We start from the raw sequence: 20,860 nt of genomic DNA on the forward strand, positions 1-20,860 counted from the left end.
CCTCAGGTATCATGCCGAAACTTATTTACTGTCATGTGCTCTGTAGGAGTCCCTATTCAGAAATTTCAAATGAAGGAAAAAGTTGGGCAACATCCTGTGTGGATGCCCTTACAATAGTGAGCGAAAACACAATGGCAATGGTAATGGTACTGAATATTTTAGCATTGTACCCATCGATGGAAATTAGAACGGTACACTTGTGCGGGCATTTATAAGAACTTGGAACGCATCCCTGCTGTTATTTCTCATACCTGTGTTGCCATCACAGGTTGTAAGCGTTGTGCTTTTTCTCGTGTTTATGTGCGTGTCCTTTTCCTAGTTCCATCTTCATTTTTCCCTGCCAGGACCTTTTCCCACCAGTAGGGAGCAGTTTTACGCACTTGCCTCCCTATCATGTCCCCCAATATTAACTGTGTCCATTGCTGACAATGCATATTTCTCACTTTTGCAGGCTTGGTTGCCGTACGCCATCGCCCCGGGCAGCCACCTCATCCGTTCTCTGCCACGGAAAAGCGTGCGCGCAAGTGTCTTGTGTGTGGCTATACCGCATATTACAAGTCTACCATGTTGAGGCACCAAATAATACACACAGGCGAGCGCCCGTACAAATGCAACTACTGCAGCAAGGACTTCAATCTGAAGTCCAACTTGGTCAAGCACCTCCGCGTCCACACTGGCGAAAGACCTTACCAGTGCCACCTCTGTCCCTGGAATTCTACACGTAGGAACGAGCTTGCCCGCCACTTGAAAGCTCGCCATGGCGTGCAAAATTTTCCTGGTGGTGCTTGTGTTTGAGGTTTGACCGAAGAGGCTGAGAATGCACATGATGTGTGCATCTCATTCTGCGTGCCGGTTTGTCCACACCGCAGTGAAATTCGCCACTGAGTTGCTTCAGCAACTCAAAGAACAAGCGTGACATCAGGACAAATACAAACGAGACACCAAACTTATTGACTGTTATGATGAATGTTGTAGACTGTGCTCTTGTAGGTGTGCATTTGGCTAAGTGTGTGGTGTGTGCGAGTGATTATGTACCCTTATCCATGTGTTTAAGCATACCCCAAACTTATAGTGAATGAAGTTAATTTGTGATGTACTGGTTTTCAGATGTTTAGGATTGTGTCAGTACTGTGCTTTGAGAATAAGTCACCGTGTTTTTTTGCAAAAGCGAATGCCTGCACTGATTTGTGCTCTGCGGGATACACTGGCCTTATCACTTATGGCGAGAGAGAAACCCTCAGTTTCCCCAGGATCCCTTCCCTGTACCAGTAAGTTCAGTTGTGGTGTCCTTAAAGAGTGGACGCGTGCTGCTATTAACGTTCTTCTATGCTATCGAGCGGCTTCCAGAAGATTTTCGTATGTGATGCCAGGCTTCTCATTCCTCAGTAAGGGTGTTCCTTGGTCCTACCTTTGTTATGAGACTCTTAGCACAGGTGCTCTTATGTGGAACAAAAGCGGACATATTGCATGATGCATAAATTTCAGACAGCAGTTGCTATATTTCATGTTACGCACATGCCATCTCTATGCTTAGATTGAAGCAAAGCTTTGTCTTGTTAAGATGAAAATATGTGCAGACTTCTTTCAAAAGCCTTGCCAAGCTCCATTGTTTGTTGGATAAGCTAACTGTAAGTGTTGTAGCCATAGTTTATTAGCATATATTACCATTACCATGTACGCTTGCAGTAATAAAATTATAATCGTGATACTTATTAAAATGTTTGGATACAATTTGCTTTGATATTAAGAATAGAGGTGCTTACCAGGAAGTTATAGAAAGGTAACAAGCCCCTGCGCTTATTTTATTATGAAACGTTTTTTTATCCTATAATGTGTGTATTTTCTCTTGTTCACATGTCTGCTCAATCCCTACGTGCTGACAAATAGACACACACATGCAATACCTCCACGGCATAAGCAAGAAGCATCAGTGTAACTAAAGGAATGAAGTTTCAAGGCTGGGGAGGGAGGGGCCAGATATAGACAATTACCCTAATGGCAGATTGTAAAATTGGCTGCCGCCACTTTCTCACTTGCTTCATGATATTCCGTAATACCCTTGTTTCTGAGCATCTTGTGACGCTGCAAATTTTTGTAGCATGGAGATGGCTTTTGTTTTTGTTAACTCACTTAAAAGCTCGCTTCAGGAACTGTACAAATTTTCAGAGTGTGGCAAGTCCGAATTAGACATCGCAACAAGCAACGTGAGAAAGCGAGCCAATATTTTTGGTCACTCTTTCTTGCGTGGTTAAGTGTTTTTCACGATGGTCTATTCAGAGGTTGTGACAGAAGTTACTCTGAGCTAATGAAGGTATACCTTTTTCTTTCGCTTAAAGCCCTAATAAACTAGGCAGGGAAACAAGCGAACAATGTTAAGCAAGGCTGGCTTTCTGGGCTACTGCATGATTTTTGTCTGATTGAACCATTCGCAGATGTTGAATGTCTTCTTTTGGCTTCCTCTAAGGCAGACACTTGGGGATGAAGCGGCAGACATGAGGTTGCCTCTTATTGTGTTGTGTGTAAATCATTGCGCTTCATGCTGTACTGCAAATTGTTCGTTTTCCAAATTGCATCTGAAGTGGTCAGATCATTTTGTTGTTGGATCCACGCACAATTACAAGTTTTGTTTGACTCCCCTGCAATACCTTAATCATTTCACAAGGTGAGCACCAGTATTAGTAAAACAAATGAGTCTTAAAACCACTTGATATAGTCTCTGCTCTAAAGTCACAAATAAACAAAAGGGTATTGCTATGGCGCATGGCAGCATGTCGAGCATCCATTGGAAATGTTCAAGCTTGCAAAACTCCTGAAGTTCAGTAAACACCAACTACCTTAATTGCCTCTGTGTATTTGACTTCCATCGAAGTCACAGAGAAGGCACATACCAATTGACATGTGACGTAGAGGGGTTGAGCAAACGAGTGCTTCATCTCATACTCGGTGAGCCTTGGTGAGCCAACACTCATTTGCTGGCTTGCTTCGGGTGAGTCGCTACTGAGAAATATTGCATGGAGGAGAAAGTCTGGAAACATCCTGCATGGCTGCCATTGCAATAGCGTGCAAACATAGTCGTTAATTGTTCCAAGCGTTTTAGAATTGACTCCATCTATGGAAGTAATTCTTGTGCACTTGCACTAGGAATTATCAGGGAATGTGAATGCATTGCTACTGTTCTTTTTCGCGTGTGGATTGCATCAGGGATTGCTGGTGTTGTGCTTTTAACAGCGAAGATGTTCTTAGTCCATGCTTCCTCGTCTGTGCATGGCATAGCGCTGGTCATGTGGTCTTGCGGTGTGGACGGGAGTGGGACTGTGTAGGAAGGCGAAGGGCTGCATCATGTCAAGATGGGTGAAGGCGGGGCTTGGCAGAAAAGTGAACCAATAGGAGCGGCACAAAGATGGGCGAGGGTGAGGCTTGGTGGAAAGGGTGAGCCAACGAGAGGCGCGCAAAGAGGAGGAGTGTCGAGGCTCGGCGGAAAGGGTGAGCAAATGAGAGGTGTGCAAAGATGGGTGAGGGTGAGCCTGATGGAGGGAGGCTTGAGCTTTGCTGTTTCGACAGTGTTCGTGAATGTGGCGCTGGCCGCATTTTTTTAATATCATTCATGTGCATGTTCTGTTTGGTATCCTGCTCTACATTGATGTGAAAGGGCAGTCAGTGGCGAAAACCTTGACCACCCTTTCGCACCAGTGTATAGAGTAGTTGCACTCGTGAGCCTCCCAGCCTTGCCCTCCAATATTAAATGTGTCATTTGCTGAACATGCACCATTTTGACTTTTGCAGGCTCATTCACTGTGCGCCATCACCCTGGCCGGCTACCTCATGTTGATCCTTCAGGAGGAAAGTGCGTGCGTGTGCACATATCAAAACACCAAATAACACACACAGGCGAGTGTCCATACAAATGCGACTACTGCGGCAAAGCATTCAATCGGAAGTACAACCTGAGCACGCACCTTCGCATACACACCGGCGAGCGACCTTATGAGTGCCACCTCTGCCCCTTCAGTTCTGCATGGAAGACTGACCTTAGGCGCCACTTGATAACTCACGAGTGTTAGCAACGTTTACCTGTTGGTGTATGTTAACCATAAAAAGTTTGAGAAGGCATGTCACGTGTGCGCCAGATTCAGTGGCTTCAAGTGCTGGTGTACAAGAACTAACGTTGATGCCCCGTGAAATGTGCCATAGAAATGTGCCATTGGGCCACTTCAATGACAGAAAGAACATGCACGACTCCAGGACAAGGTCAAACAGGACACAAAACTCATTGGATGTTATATTGAATGTTGTAGGCTGCACTGCTCATGTAGCCACGCATTTGGCCAAGTATGTGGAAGTGATTGTGACATTGTGGTTCACTGTTGTGTAGCATTGCATTAGTAGGTTTCTTTGAGAATGTGCCACTTTGTGTTGCTTTTCGCAGAAGCCAATGCATATCATTCTTCATTTACACCAGTTCTGTATGGCTTAACATTTATTTCTGTTTTTTTTTTTGAGGATCGATCCTTGCCGTAATAGTGAGCTTAGTTATGGTGTCCCTAAGGAGTTGATTCATGTTGTTGTCAACTTTCTTCTGTGCTGTCGACCGGTTTCCAGGACATTTTGATGGGTGATGCCAGGCTTCTTTGAATTGCTTGATAAGTGTGTCCCTGTCCTACCTTTACTATGGGTGACTGTCAACGCATCTGCTGTTATGTGGAACACACATGCTTCCTCTACGCTATGATTAAAGCAAAGCCTCATTTTGTTAAGGTAGTGTGGACCTTCACGAGCATTGCCAAGTTCCACAGATGGCAGGGAAAGGTAACATTGCGTGCTGTGGCCGTTGTTTCTTGGCATAAGATTACCATTTGCATGTAATCACATAATCTTCGATTAACAAAATTATAGTCTTGAAGGTTGTGAAAATATTTTGATATTATTCATTGTGATGTTGACAACATCAGTGCACCCCTAGTCATTAGAGAAAGCTAGGCCAGTGTACCAATTATGTAGTGAAACGGTGCACTTCCTTTCCGCCTTCTTTCCGTCATATTATGTGTGTACTTTCTGCCGTTTATTATTACATACCTCCTCGATTTTTCTGTTTGCAGAGAAGTACACATGCCCACATACCTTTGGCTAGTCGGCAAAAAGTGTAACTGTAATAGCCCTTCACAGAAACTAACAGAATAAGTAAGATCTGATGTGGTGGTGTGGAGGTGAGGAGGTATAGGCAATTATACCAAAGGCTAGGTACCAAAAATTGCTACCACCACTTCCCCATGCTTTTTGACATTCTGGAATAAACCCAACCACCATATTTAAGCTTCTGGTAATGCAGGGGATGTGGGATGTGTTTGATCTCCAGAAACATACTATACCTTCATTTCATGACTTGTGAAAATTACATGCGCAATGCACGTAAAGCAGACAAAGCATTGCGCCCACAATGTATTGACGCCTCGAGAAGATTTACCTTACTGTCGCACTGTGAATGCCGTATTGCATAAGTGAAGCTGCACGATAGCTAAACATGTCATCACCCGCTTTAAGCTAGTTCAGCATTTTTCAAGTGATTCAGATGGAACTGTGTACAGGGACAAAGCCGGATGAGGACAACCAGATAAGACATGTGCTACTTGCAGCTGTTAGCAAGCACCTATATCATAAAGGGGTCCTATTTTGGACTCATGGTGGTGCGCCCATCACAATCCTATTACTGTATTTAAAAATGTGTTTAGGCATGACTAACTGACCCCAATGGCAGCTCTACTTGTTCACAGCTAGTTTTGTATGCCAAACTGTGCTGATGACATCTTGACACTCATTATCTGCATTTGGTGTACATAGCAATTAGTTAATTCTGAACTAAGTCATCGATCACTTGGCAGATTGAATTAGGTCGTTTGGACCCTTGTGTGACTCCATGTTCTTTATTTCACGATTTTGTTTGCTGTCACACCTCTTGTTTGTGTTGCTTTCCGAGACGTCAACAACAAATAGCGTTCTCTATTATGTTACGTTGTCTATAGAGAAGGATAGCAGATTCAAAATGCTTATGAAAGGATGGGCAAATTTTCAGTGAGATTTTTCGCTCCTTGCTGTGTGTATAGTTATAGTAATGTCTGAACGAATGTCGTCATCCCCCCACTGTTATATAACGAGAAAATATTTAGTTTACTGAATTCAAAGAATGCCATAGTGTCCTCTCAGAGTGATTAGTTCCTTAGATAAGCGATATTGTTCCTCATATGCCTCCAAACCTGGTACTTGCACGTTGTACCTACATGTGGTACTCACGCACAGGCTTGTTTGAGAATATTGAAAGAAAAATTTATGAAACAGGCAGGTGTCCACTGATGCTAAACTATACTTCATATCACTGTTTGCAACTTTTTGTTGGCAATGTCTTTTTCAGAATGCTTAGTATTTCTTTCTATGTTGTTTGTAACGTTCGTGAACAGCAGTGGAAGAGATGTTCTTGTTGTATTTAATGTGATATCGCAAAGTTCTTGCACTGCACTGCTGTTATGCTCGGGTGCAGATACTGGTCTCTTTTCAGTGACCATAAGGAAGAGGCTCTTCCTTGTGGTCATTGATGGTGATGATTGCACTATCACATAAAGTTATTGGCTTGGTATTCAGTGTGCCAATAAAGACACAATAAAACTTCCTAAGAAGGACTTCGTGAGTTTGTCAATGTCACATACCATATGGTGGTGCTGTGCACAAAAAAGTTCCAAAATGGAGTCTAATAGCAATTGTGGTGAAGAGGTGGCATCAAGCTATTTCAGCTTCGTTCAGCTTGGCATTTAAAGTGAACGATTTGTAGCTGCTGAAACTTTAGTACAAGACAACGGTTCCGTTCCATGCAGCACATGATGTCGCACAGGCCATGACAATATGACGGTCGCCGGCGGTGGGAGGACTTTATAGCCGGCGACTTCTAGAGCTTATTTTGCACTGAAATATTCTCTTACAGTCCGTTTTACCCATATGTGTTGGCATGTACAAGGGACCCTCTGCTGCAGTTTTTCACTTAAAGTCGCAAATTGTTGGTTGACGCGTCTTGGCAACACCACCTAGACGGTCATGGACCCCATAAAATAAAGATTTCGGATTCTCCTCTCCCTCATCGGCTGTTCCATGGTGCAAAAATCTCCCCCATGACGATCCCACCACCTTTTCTCCTTACTTTAAGCTTTCCATTTGTTGCGATGAAGCGTAGACTTCGCGGACGATAGCAAAACTGATGGAAAACTTTCAAATCTCGGAAAACGCAAGTTCTACAAAGGCTGCAGGCTTATATACTTTTTTCATCAGAAAAGCTGCGACGAAACTTGCAAGTATTGAAAAATACAAAATTTCCAAAGGCTAGGTTACTTTTTCGGTGAGAATAGCTACATATTACCTTAGGTTCCACATGAAATTTATGCAAGTGGAATGAAAGTTTCAGAATTCTAAGAATAATATATATCTACAATTCTGGTCAAAAGTGTACCCAAATGAATTTTATTCAAATGTAACTATTCTTTCAAGCAGTACAAAAATACAGAAAAATACAATATTTCGAGGCTATCGGCTTCCCTTTTTGGTCGGGAATGCACTCCTAATCAATTTTATTGAAACGCGACGTTCTTAAAGACCCTTCGAGGGTCGAATTTTTGTGAAAAAAACAAACTTCCCCAGATGAAGAAATTACTTTATTGCGGATTTTGAATGTACAAATTGTGTAAAGTCCGGAAGAAATTGCAAAGAAAAAAAAAGTCAGTAAAATTTTGGTGTCAGCACCACCCAGAACTGCGAAATGTTCAATTTCGCATGTTCTGGGTGTGCCGCTGTGCAGAGGAAGAATGAGCGAGTAAAAGACAAAAGCGGACCGATATTTGTTTCGTAAAACACACCACCAAATTCACTGATTGTCGTACAATTGTGGTTTATGAGGTCCCTTTCAGCTGCGGCCGCTTACGTAGGACAGACGGGCCGCTGCATTAACCAGAGACTGTTGGAACATAAGAGATCGCTAACCGGATGCTCACCTTCTAATCTATCTTTACATTGTCGAGAGTGTAAGTGCACGCCAAAATTCGATTAATGCGCAGTGTTGTACCTGGTTGTACCGGCATAGAAATGAAGAAACGCGCCTGATTATTGAGGCATGGCATATCGAGAATAGTGGTATCGCATGCGTGAGCCAACCGTCGATACGTAGACCCCCACGCGTGCCGGTTTGATAGGTTCGTCTACTGCATGGGCATGCGCAGATAAGTTTTCGTGCCTTCTTTCTTTTCCGCCGTTGTGCGTCTCTTCAGCTTTTAATCGGCGTTTATGGTGTCCTGACTTCTTTCTTGTGTCCGTGTCACGCCCTGTCTTTTTAGAATGAATATATATACTTATCAACTAGTTCAGCTCTCTGTTATTCTAAGTTCAATAGTATTTCAGAGTGCGGTATTCCTTGAAACTCGGGTCTACACACAGTGCATTATCGTAGTATGCGCATATAAAACGCGTGTCTGTCCTCCTCTTGGAGCGACGAGTTGTGTTGGCACACACATGGCATCTTCTCTGCGTGCGGCGGTGCGGCTACAGTGTAGTGCGGCTGCCTTGGGCAGAGTAATCATCGCAGGCAACAATGATAGCGAGAATACGTCGTGAGCGTCGGTGATAACCAAGCTAAGGGCAGCGCGAATAAAGATGCTAATCTACTTCCGCCGCCTCTGCGAGGGAGTGCGATAAAGATAAAATTCAAGACTCGCGCGCCTCCGTTGAGATCACGCGGCAAAACCGAAAGCACGAAAGGGCGATGCCGCATGGACAGCGCGACGCGCTGAAGCTAGAAACTTGTTCTGTTTATCACCGCAAGAAGGTGTCACAAACAAATTTCAAACGCTTCTTGTAAGTGCCTAGGAAGTGGCAGAACCGCTCAGTGAGCATAAATCGTCATTATGGCGCGAAATTTCAAACGGAGGGTCGCAATTACCCATGAAACACAAAACCTCTATAAAACGTCTTTAAAATATTTAAAGCCTCTATAAACCACTATAAAACGTTGTATAGAGGTATCGTGGGAACTGCGTTCCAGTATGGCAAGGACTTTCCTTGCGGGACGGAAAACGGTCACCGTACATATATACATCTCTAAGAATAAATCGAGTATTTGGGGAGTATTTACTGCCACACAACGATAATCGTCATCTGGCTTGCTCGCGTTTCCTTTCTTGAAAACTCAGCTCTCGTCCCTTTCCTAGTCAAGATGATATGCCGCGCTGATACGCGCATTGTTCGTGACCGGAAAGTGCCGGGACCGCGGTGATCAAGCGAGGACAGACGCGGGGTGGATGACGATTATAGTTGTATGGCAGGAATATTCCCCAAATACTCGTTTTTCTTAGAGTGTATGGCTAAAAATCCTCAAAGGGTTGACTGAACATACCCCTTAACTGCGTCGTGCATGTGGTTTTCGCGGCAGTTATGTATTATGTATGACAATTGCACCGACTAGGCCATGAAGTTCATGAGCATGACATAAAAATTTGCACCGAATTTCCTTAAGGAGAACTTGTGCGCAAACCATCACATGGAGATGGGCAAGAGGCACAGCAGTGCACAAGCAGCATTTTCTGACATTGTTACAAGAGCACATAGCCAACAGCCCACAGTTAGCCAGCCATCGTATGTTATGTGAGACATATGGTGGGCTTCATACGACACGCATTAGGCAAAGTCATGCAGTTCTAATCTTCGGGTGCATATTTTGTCTTCATTTATTTTATACGATAGCTTTCATGTCCAACTTTACATCAATAGATGTCTTTTCCTCAATTTTAGCCCAGAAAATAGTTTCGTAGACACGAAGCAAGAGGTAGCCCAAAGAAGTTCTGGCTTACTTACCAAGAAACATGCTTCGAATTTATAAACTTCTCATTTCTTGTGATTCTTCAACGAGAAGCCTCCAAAACAAGCAGGAATTCAATAGATGACACCAATTACTACTACAATTATGAAACTTAAAAATGTTTTATTGTCCAAAAGCCACACATCATTTGTAAGCACATATCGGAATACAGATTACTTCATTGGTGTGCACTGCCTGGAGCAGCACAGAGATCACACACAAAAAAAATGCTAATTGCATAAAGCATTGTATTCTTAAAATGTTCAGTGCCCGTGCAAATGCAACAAAAATAAAAAAGCTCCTGGACAAGGTGACCGGTTCACTAATGCCATCAACTGTAAGGCGTGCCTCGACATTGTGGTGGTTTAATAAATCAATCGGTCACGTATCCACACTCCCCTTATGAGAAAGAGGGTGTGAAAAGTTGTAAAGTATGTCATAACTTAAGCTAATATTCATCACAGCTCTAAATTTCACAAGACCTTTTACGAGAATGAAGAAACCTACGTAGTGAATTGACAACACCTTGGAACGAGTCAAACCCACATCCAAGCAGTGTTCACTTTAGAGATTCACACAATAAAAAAGACTAGTAGCTACCTACGCACAAGTGTGCTCAGCTTTTTTGTTCAGACATCAAGCAGCCTTGTCTTGTACTTTTTCTTTGGTGCATAGACGTACGGAGCTTTCACCAGGAAAGTTTCAGAACCGGAACACACTCTTCTGTCACGTTTCTCTCCCGAATGGTTTTAAGGGTCTCGAGTGAATCACTGAAGCCTATATGTCGGCAGTACAATACAATGGCAGAGTTACACTAATCTTCGCATGTCAAACACAAACGGCAAAATATTGTGAAAAATATAGTATCACATTTCTTTTTCGAGTGCATATGGTATACTTGTATATATGCAGCATGAACGTAAAACTTAAGAAAGCGCTTAAAACAAAAGTATTGCGCAAGACATTGCAACAATTGAAGCAACGAGCACGAATGTGACTATAGCTAGACTATCCTAGACAAAATGAACAAACTTACATATACCTTGTGACACAAAATGATTGATTTAAAAAGCTCGCTATTAAAAAAAAGAGAAACACAGGTGTAATGTATGCTCAACCGTATTTTTAGGTGGCTTGTGCATACTCAACTGTAAAAGAAAAGTTGTAAATGAAACTGGTGGACAACTCAGTCATTAAGTTTGGAATGAATGGAGACAATGTAGCCGTTTAGCAGTGTATGGGAGAGTCGACACTGGTCAGTGCTAACAGTATGCACGTAGATGTATATGGCAGTTGAATGCAGTCAGAAATTATCATATGTCATCGTACCACGTTAAGTAAAAAGATGGAAGAGGCCCAGAAACACTCTTAAAAAATTATGAAGTACGACATAGCAGCTTAAACTGGTAATATGGAGCAAAAGGAGTGTGTGCCACATGAAACGTGCGTGTTAGGTTTTAGTGTGGATAGGAGTATGTTGTCTCCCTGTAAAAAAGAAAGGACATCTAAACCAGCACTGAAAAAAAAAAAACAAGCAAACGTTACAATAATCTACACACTATGGTATAACATTAGAGAAAAAAAAATGTTTGCGTGATGCACAGCAACGTGCACTTACAAAAGCAATGGTTGGGGTTAGAGATGCCATGCTTTTGATTTAAGTTTATTGTTTCACAACCATTTAGGCATCTATTATGATCTCTTTTTCTTACGGTGCTTTGAAAAGAGCAGCACTGGATGTAGTCCTGTCTATGTGCTGTGCACCTTACAGAGCGCACTACTTAACATTCAAGATGTTGTGAAACACTTAGCCCCGTATGAGATGGGCATCCCAAGTATTATATAATCAATTTTCAATTGTTGGGGTTTTATGTCCCACCCAAGTATTCAATCGTACAGCCCTTATTGCTTCACTTACAATTTTGTGTAATGAAATGTCAGGCGACATAAACGGAGCACTCAATATTACCTGAGGCACCGTACCATTTAAAAAAAATCGGCAGCTAACAAAGCAACATTCTTCTGCCAGCACTATTTCAGGAATGTAGACCTTTCCTTAAAACAAAGGTGTAGAAAAAGAAAAGCTTTCTGAAGCTGATAAAAGGAACAATGATGAACAGAAAAAGATACACGAATGTAATTCTGTAGTATGTGTAAACAAGAAGTCTATGTGGACACCTTCTCATGGTACAATGAGTTGACAAGATTGTTCATGAGATGCAGGCTGTCCCTAATGGCACCACGACTAGCGTGGGGCCTCAGTTCAGTTGCACAAGCTTGTCAGTATAAGAAACAAAGACTGCAAGGTGATTATTGTAGTGTATGTGTAACTTTTCTTCTCGCCAGTCATTCTCCAAAATGTTATACATTATGATGTCATCACAATCACAGATGGTGCACCATGGATTTGTCACATCTGCACTCAACCACTGACAAGACTACACGAAGGAACAAAACCAAGCGCTGTACCTGGTGCAACAAACTTAACATATAGAATCACATATCAAAAATGGGTAAAACACTGGCTGCCACTAGAGAGTGATCCCTACTGTAGGTGCTGTACAGCGACGCACTATGTGGACTGCCGTACTAGCACTGCACAACACACCAACTCGTCATACGCCCCCAGGCATCACTGCACGCTGCCAGAAAACAAGGATACGCAATAACACCTTCTCACGGTACAATGAGTTTACAAGCTTGTTCATGAGATGTAGACTGTCCCTAATGGCACCACGACTAGCATCTCGTACGATGTCCAGGGCTTCTTGAACTTCCCGCGACAGTGGTAGATACGCCTTCGAAGTCTGCAGGCTGCGAAGTCGAGAGAGCGTCTGGTTGGCGAGGGCCGAACTATTGTCAAGCCGCGTAGCCACAAAGGCGGCCACCGCCCTACAGCACAGTCGAAATGCCGCGGAAACCATCGATCGGCGCCCCATACCAAGGGCTCCCAAAAGGCCACTGGTGTCGCGGTCCTCGCCGAGTGTGCCGAGTGCGGAGCAAAACTTGGCTAACAGGCTGTGGACCGCTTCTGGACGATCGCCAAAATCAAGCTGGCGCACGCTCAAGACCAGCAGTTTGAACCAGAGCAACAGCAGCTTCGGTTCGGAAGCTTCACTCGTGCAAGTCGCACATCCTCGAGACACCCAATTGGCCAGCTGGTCCAACAGAGTCCATTCGTCCTCGAGGGAGCAGCATCGAGGCAAGCAGTGCAGCACATAGATTAGCTGAGTCAGATGCGCTGCTTGGCAAATGCACTGCTCCAGAAAGTTGGTCAAGGTCAGTTCAGGAACTTGGAGAGCAGTAACAGCATGAGCCCAGCCACCATCGTCTACAAGAGTCCCTTCAAGAAATGCAGTGAGGCAGGCCTCAGTAACGCGCACAAGTTGCTGCACTGAAGCAACATTGATGCAGGCTGCAGTAAGCACAGAGAGCAAGATCGGCTGTCCCGCGCGAGCCTCCAACCAGGGTAACAAGCCTTCTACCAATGCCTGTGCCTGCGGACTGCCCTCCTGACAGCTGTCCAGGAGCGAGAGGGCACGCCCCAAGAGAACCACAGGACCCTGCACATTCTCACAGCTATCAAGAAGGTGTGAAAGCAGTGAAACGAGATCTTTGGCATCAGCAACGTCGAGAGCCGAGCTGTACAGTCCAACGAGTGTGCTCACAAATGCGTGCTGCTTGTGGGAGTCATTCTCAGAGCCTGGACGATGCATGCATGACAACGTGGCCACAAACTCCAGCACTGTCTTCTCAATTCCAGGGCTCAGTTTCAGGAGTTGGTGCACGTTGCAACTGCTGGCAAACACCTTCTGCAGGCGCCATACAACATTCACTGGCACTACTTCCCAGTTGTGTTCACGCAGGGGACCGAGAGAAGTTGCGATGAATGTGGACATGTTTGGATGCCATGCAAGGCCAAGGACAAGTTCAGCAAAGGAGGAACAATAGTCCACTAGAAGCTCAGGGGCCAGGTGCAGTGCTTCGCAAAGACATGCTTGCCATGGCACTTGCACGAACACTTGTGCCAGGAAAGTTTGGTGGGCAGCATACTTTACATCCAACAACTTACAGGCAAGCCTCACATCCTCCACAGAAGGTGAGAACTGTGACCATGGCAGCTTGTAAAATGCAGCCTGCACAGTATCCGTGATGTACTGTGGTGGGTTTGTCCAGACGTACTTGACAAAATAGTGCTGCCACACCAAAGACATGACACTGATGTTTGCCACATTGCAACAGCGGCCATGAAAGAAAGTTAGTGCATCAACAAGTGAGTGTGCCATGTGGACTGCTTTGCCAGTGTCTCTTGGGAGCCATGGCACATGGGCATTTGTCTCTTGTGTAAGCTCCAGCCAGGGCCCATACAGCTGCAGCACACTCTTGACAGCCTCCTGTAAGTCGTCCTTCAGAGAGTTCACTTTTTTCCATATGTAGTTGTGCACGATAATGCTGAAGAAATCACCCAGCACTAAAAGATACGGCGTCACAGTGCCATAGAGGCAATCTTTGACTAAGGAGGCATCAGATGTTCGGAGCATGGAAAAGTGAGCTGTTGCAGCAGCCAGAGTCTCCGTTAATTCATCCAGTGACAAGGTGCATAGATTCTTTGCATTTGCATCTTTAGCCTGTGCTGCACTGCCAGAAGTACTGTAGCGCAGTGCCTCAATGAGAATGTTCCAAGTGACTACGGGGATTGAGCAGGACGATGTGCCCCTCAGAAGCATGGTAACCACAGGTGCATATTGCTGAGGAAAGCTGAACTGTAACAAGCTCCGCAAGTGGGAACAGAGAAGCTCGACCAATGGCAGCATAGCTATTTCCGGATTATGTCCACATTTTTTTAGCATCATCTCCAAGGAGACCAGCAACTGGCCCCGCACAGCCCGACTTGGCGTATGGCTTTTCAGCCAATGCGGGAGGGCAAACTTGGACAGCAACGCGAAGACAGGGCTGTGGAGAGCTGGGACTAGGCAAGAGCTTAACAAGTGATACATGTGAACATACTGTTCATCATCAGCTGCTGCAGGAGTGAAGAATGGGGACACGTGGCTTATAGTGCCTGGATCCCTGAGCATTGCTTGTAGTACCGGCAGGCATTGACTGGCCTTGTTGGACACAAATTCCTGGCCCAACATGTCCAGGCATAGAGTCACAAACTGTCGTGTGGGAGAGTAGCTGGTAGTCTCTTTATGAGCTGCCCGAACCATGTCAAAAAACACGTCGCTCCCAAGCGCTTCGAGTGCTGCCTTGTCAGTGGGCAAAGCCTGGCGGTGCCTTTGGACCAGCTGGGTGAGGCATGCTTCCAGTTGAACAATGGCGCAGCAGCTAGCATATGCTGGCACTGTCACGGTGGCAAGCCACTCGGTCCGGTTTTGCTTTACCTTTAGCAGGATTTCAGGATCCTGACGGGCCTCATAGAATGTCAGGTTTAAGTAGACTGCGCCACTGCAGTCGGAACCGCACGAGCGTACCAGAGTCACATGCGCCATAACATTCTTGTATAGGGCGGGCAGCAATTCAGTTTGGTGTGCTTCGTCTAACTGTGCCAACCTGTCCAGTTGGCCATTAACGTTGACTGCCTGGTCCCGAAGTGCCCTCATTTGCGAAGCAACCAGCTCACGCACTTCTGATGCAACAAGTGGTGCAGGCGGAATGACAGGTATCAGTCTGGGCACATTAGGTGCTGGAATGGGCTTATCGTGAGTTCTCAATGGAAAAATCACGGCCTTTCTAGACGCTGGCACATCGTTTGGGCATTTTCTCAGGCTGGCTACTGCAGGTGAGAATATGGCCAGTTCCAGGCCTTGCAGCTGACTTCGCCATGCCTCCATTGACACAAGCTCGTGCCAGAGCTGACTGTTGCCTTGGAGAGTGGCACACAATATCTCGGGACAGTACTGTGATGGTAATGAAGCAAGGTTGTCGCCTGCTCCCAAAACTTGCTTGTCCTCTAACCACAAGCCAAAAGCACGATACACTCTCAGGAGTCTCTCACACAGAATCTTTGGCAATGTGCCCTTCTCTTCACCTGCAGAGCACTTGGAGAAATGGTCCACTAGATCGGTCACTCGTTGTTTCACTTTCTTCAGCAAAGATGAAAACCCACCACACTTAAACAAACGTGGACCTGAACTACCGCCATCAGGGCACCTTTGCAGGTAGAGAAAAAAGAACTGCTGCCATATCAGAGGAAGAGCTGGATGTTCTGCATCAGTGACAAGAGCTTGACGGGCCCAGCGGTACAGCAAAAGAACATCCAAGGGCGCCTGCATTGCCTTTTTGACTGCAGCAGTGCATTCATGAGATGTTAAAGTACGGAGCACAGCCTCCCACATGACTGACACACTGGGCAGCACGGCTTCTGCAAGCATGCTGACAAGAGCGAACCAGGGAAATGACGGTGCAGAGTCAAAAGGCACCACTGTGGGCCAGGTCTTCATGGTCAATGGTGCAGTTGCCCGTTCGGCAAGGTTGTTCAGCAATGCTGCGAGCTGTTCCACGACACTTTCGAGGCAGTCTGCCTCGAAATAAGCTAGCTGTGCCAGTGTGTCAAGAAGGTACATTACATCGCTCTGGCCCTTGGACTTGGAGGCCACCTTGTGCATAGCGATATTTGGCAAGTGCAAAAGCAATGATGCCCAAAGCCTGACAGGTAGTGAAGGGAAGCCCCAATGCTTGGCCTGCTTGACATGATGGGCCATTGTGCCAGCCAGCAGCTCAAGCACACAACGCTCATGCTCGTATCCCGCCAGTCTCCGAACTGCAGCCAAGCTAGTACTGTCAACGAAAACAAGGGTTTGGAGATCTACCAAAAACTGCTGGTTAGCAAGGAGCATCTCCTGCCGCATGTAGAAAAGTGGAAGAACATGACTCAGGCACTTTATAGCAGCTGCGTACTGCTTCTTAAGTACTAGTGTTGAGATACACTTAAGACCAGTGGAAAGCACTTGTTCCCTGCAGTGACCCACTCTTGAAATAGAAAGAGACAAAAAAATACCGCAAGGCAACAGTTCATCAGCGGTATGTGCAATTGGCTGGAGCCATTCATACTCTTGAAGATCTGGTGCAATGTCCAAAGGCGGACTTTCATCCACAACAAGGCTGAGCTGAGCGTGGTGGTTACTGTCAAAAGCATGCAGCTTTAGTTTAAAAAGAATATTCCAGACCCAGCTGCCGAAGTCTGTGGGTGTTGAGGACTTGCAAGTACCAGCCTCAACGAAAGGCAGATAGCGTGCTTGTTTGTGAACACTGTCAGAGCAGAACTTCTTGTAAGACTCGAGCAGCAGCACTCCAACAAACTGGTGTAGGCTGCGTTCCAGGTACAGCTGGCCCTGCTCATTCTTGCCGTAGTTCAGAGCATCAATCAGCATCCTTGCCAGTAGACTCTGAGGCGAGTCTAGGGGATAGCAGAGCAGGAAATGGGCTACGATGTCAAGGTCTTCTTTGTCAGGATGCCACAACTCCAGCGGCATTGCGTCCATCAGATAGCACGACATTGCACCCAGTATCAACATGTGGTTTTCGATTGCATCCAAGAGCACCGACACAACAAATGGCTGCTTCAGTGCGAGGGCGGAAAGCAGGTCACGACCATCTTTGGCAAGTGAACTTCTTAGGTTAATATTAAGGTACGTGACCTCAAAGACGTCAACAGCAACAATGTAGGCAAGGGCAGGGCTGTCTGCCATGTCCACAAGTGCAGTCATCAAGAAGAATATCTCCGAATGCGGAACCTGACTCAGCCTTTCGTTGAAAGAAAGCCTTTGATTCCTGCGACGCAGCTCATGGCAAATTTCAAGAGGAGATAGACAAATCTCATGTGGATCCTTCTCATGGCTCTTATGCAGGAGCCACAGCACCTGCCAAGTCGCAGCTGCAGAAATTGATGCATAGGGGAGGCCCACCATGAACTGCCATGCCCCTGTTCCTTGCGAGTGATAGATGCCATTGACAGCTCGTAGAAATAGTTGATCGTACTCAACTTGCAGATGTGCGAGGTGAGCGGGGTCAATCTTGTCGTGCATCGGCTGAAAACTCTTCCACAAGTCAGCCACACTGTGCATGGCAAGAGAAATCAGGCGAGCAATTTTCTTGGACAAATGCTTATATCGTGGACCACTGTAGGTGTACAGGCCAGTGTGGAGGATAGAGATCACTTGCGATGCCACTGCTATCACCTCCAGAACATGTTGCTCCGACGTCCAAGTTGCGGCATGCAAAAGATTGAGGATATCGATGAATGGTACTTGGTTCAGCAGGGCGACAACATCACTTTCCCTGCAGCTAAGGGCTGAGGCCAGCTCGTTCTTCTGCAAGGACTGCAAGTACTCTTTAAAAGCTTTTACTGGCGACAGTATGGTGGCTAATACTGTCAGGGCGTAGTCAAGCATTTGGTTGCAGTCAGAGTCTTCAGGTGACAGCAGGGGATTGGGCACTTGGACCAAGCTTACCGCCCACTTGTGAATCCCTGGCGGACAACTAAGCACATGGTTTAGCAAGAAGAAGTGGTCGGCCAGAGAAGCTACACGTAGCAGCAAGTTGGACAACATTTGCAGCCACGACTGCACTTCATCCACAAAGGCTTTGTCTTTCGCACCCTTTCTTAAAAACAAAAACAGGACACTAATGCACGACATAAGTTCAGAGACATCACAGTTTGGTTTTGGGTGCATTTTGAAGGTGACGGGCGTACTGCTCTGCATGCCCCCGAGCGAAGCGCCATCGACAACCAGCTGAATGTGGTAATCGATTTGGACCCTGATGGTGCTGACATTGTGCATGCAAACAACATGTTTCTCCCTCAGTAAAGCATGCATCTGCTGAGAACACGAGGCTAGGCGCGATGCAACAGCACCGTTGTACTGAGCTTGATTGAAACGGTGTGTTCCACTGAACTGCTTGTTGTCACCACAACTCCCGGATCCTGTCACCGAGGCTGACACCATATCCCACACATTTGATTCGCAGTGGGCCATCTCTTCTCGTAATTTCTCCAAGAGGCTCGTCGTCTCGCTCAGGAGCTCCCTGGATCGCAAGTAGTTTGCCAGCAACACATACAGGCTGTGACGATTCAGGTTCTTTTCTTGGTTCAGAGTGACAAAGTCGGCTACCATGCCTTTTCTCCCGTTCAACCAGGCACCTCCGTACAGCCGAAGTACTTGATCTTCTGAGAGCGGTCTAGCTCTCGTGCGGTTGTCAAAAATGCCTGAAATTTCGGGATAATGTCTGCCGACGTCGTTGCTTCGACCGAGCACATCGTAGCCACATGCCATCGGTGACAAAACAGTAGTAACTTGGCAACTTGAAACTTGAGTTTGAGAAGTTGGTGCGCCATCGTAAATCGCAAGAAAACCGCACAGGTCATTGTGCGTGTCCGCAGGAAACGTTGGTGGGGCAGAAGGTGGATCTTCGCAAGTGTCCAGAGGAAACGTTGGTGGGGCAGACGGTGGACCATGGCAAGTGTTCACAGGAAATGTTGGTGGGGCAGAAGATGGATCATTGCAAGTGTCCACAGGAAACGTTGGTGGGGCAGACGGTAGATCATGGCAAGCGTTCACAGGAAACGTTGGTGGGGCAGAAGGTGGATCATCGCAAGTGACCAAAGAAAACGTTGGTGGGGCCGAGGGTAGGTCATCGTACGTGTCTGTAGGAAAATTTGGTGGAGCCGAAGGGGTTCCCGTTGGATCACTCGTTCCTACTTCGTTCCTGTAGTTGCACCCAACGCCCGACTTACCCGCAAGGGCGGACGGCATTTCTTGAGGAACGGCCGGGCCCATTTCTGTCGTCTCACTTTCTTTCGTTTCTGTAGGACAACTGCCACTGCTGCGCACTTCAGTGGGAGCGTAGACGGGCGTGCTAGGTGCCACTTGCGGTGCACTGACAACGGCGGAAGCCGCCTCTGTGGACTGCGGCTCGACTTCCATCTCTTCTCGCCGGTTGTCATCAAATGTCTCACCTCGATTAGCGGCCCGAGAACGCTTCGGCAGCAAAGCGGTGCCGTCCTGACACGCTGTTGAATGCGCAACTTTAGAAGCGAGGGGAGGCGGCGACTCGCTATCGTTGTCACAAACTTCCTCGTTTCGGCGTGACACCGCTCCATCTTCACTATCGCCGACTTCTGATGCTGGGTGGTCTTCCCGGCCGCGGGATTTGGTTGCGGATGTCTTTTTACGGGAACTCACTGCCTCTTCCATGTTCGCATGTTTACCCGCAATGCGATACTGCGATAACGCCGATAACGCGCCAACGCCTTTGCACCTTGCACTGTCTGAAAGAGTTGCTTTCCGGTAGTGCAATCGACCGCTTCCGGTTAAAAACTTCGGAGGGTCTCGAAAGCCGCTGATCCACAGCGCGTATCGCACCGAGAAAGTTTTCGGGCTCGCTTTCTGAGCATTGTGTCTGCTGACCTTGTTTCGATCTCCCGCAGATACTCCACCAACACTACTGAAGATAGTTGAAGTTGCGCGCCGGCAAAAACAGCTGACAGGAGCAACGCCTAGCCTAGCTCTGTGGCTTCGGCTTCGCCACCTTGCACTATCGCGCGCCAGTTCAAACATGGATCGCGTCTCAAATCAGTTGGCGGTTGAAGTTAAACTCCGTGGGAGTTCTGCGGTTCATCCGGTCAGTTTAGCTTACAAAATGGGGTGCACGGTCAGCGGCAAACCGAAAGGCTGGAGTGACTGGGACCACAACGATGTAATTCGAAAAAGGTGCCCAACATATCGAATTTGTCGCGCATCTAATTTTTTCCCCGTTTGTTTCTGCGTTGATTTTACACTTTAAGATGAATTATCCTTGCACCGCGGTTATGCCGCAGGGTTACAGTTTTTCTTTATTAGGAAGTGAATAAAGTTGTATCATTAAAAAAAAAAAAAACAGGCCATTTCTTTTTTTAAATCACAGTTCTTCCCTTCCTCTGATCCCACGTACTCATTTATCTTAACCGCAACAACACGTACACATACGGGCCCGCTTTTC

General features: G+C 46.2%; 2 protein-coding genes across 3 annotated transcripts; one reads left to right on the forward strand and one right to left on the reverse strand.

Moving 5' to 3' along the window:
* Nucleotides 1–376: 376 nt before the first annotated feature.
* LOC119406460 (zinc finger protein 436-like) lies at nucleotides 377–4,844 on the forward strand. The gene is made up of 2 exons (XM_037673207.2): nucleotides 377–793; nucleotides 3,784–4,844. The coding sequence occupies exons 1-2, from the start codon at nucleotides 565–567 to the stop codon at nucleotides 4,059–4,061; spliced, it is 507 nt and encodes a 168-aa protein (XP_037529135.1). The 5' UTR covers nucleotides 377–564; the 3' UTR covers nucleotides 4,062–4,844.
* Nucleotides 4,845–9,983: 5,139 nt separating this feature from the next.
* Nucleotides 9,984–20,376, reverse strand: LOC119372039 (ectopic P granules protein 5 homolog). 2 transcript variants are annotated; one of them, XM_049419572.1, is made up of 2 exons: nucleotides 19,335–20,376; nucleotides 9,984–19,289 (listed from the first exon to the last, which is right to left on the reverse strand). In XM_049419572.1, exons 1-2 carry the CDS (start codon nucleotides 20,074–20,076, stop codon nucleotides 12,496–12,498), a joined length of 7,536 nt encoding a protein of 2,511 aa, XP_049275529.1. In that variant the 5' UTR covers nucleotides 20,077–20,376; the 3' UTR covers nucleotides 9,984–12,495. The 2 variants fall into 2 exon arrangements, with proteins under 2 accessions (XP_049275529.1, XP_049275528.1); XM_049419571.1 differs by having other exon boundaries at nucleotides 9,984–20,376.
* Nucleotides 20,377–20,860: the final 484 nt, after the last annotated feature.

Source organism: Rhipicephalus sanguineus, chromosome 10 (genome assembly GCF_013339695.2).
Source record: "Rhipicephalus sanguineus isolate Rsan-2018 chromosome 10, BIME_Rsan_1.4, whole genome shotgun sequence".
Classification (NCBI taxonomy): domain Eukaryota; kingdom Metazoa; phylum Arthropoda; class Arachnida; order Ixodida; family Ixodidae; genus Rhipicephalus; species Rhipicephalus sanguineus.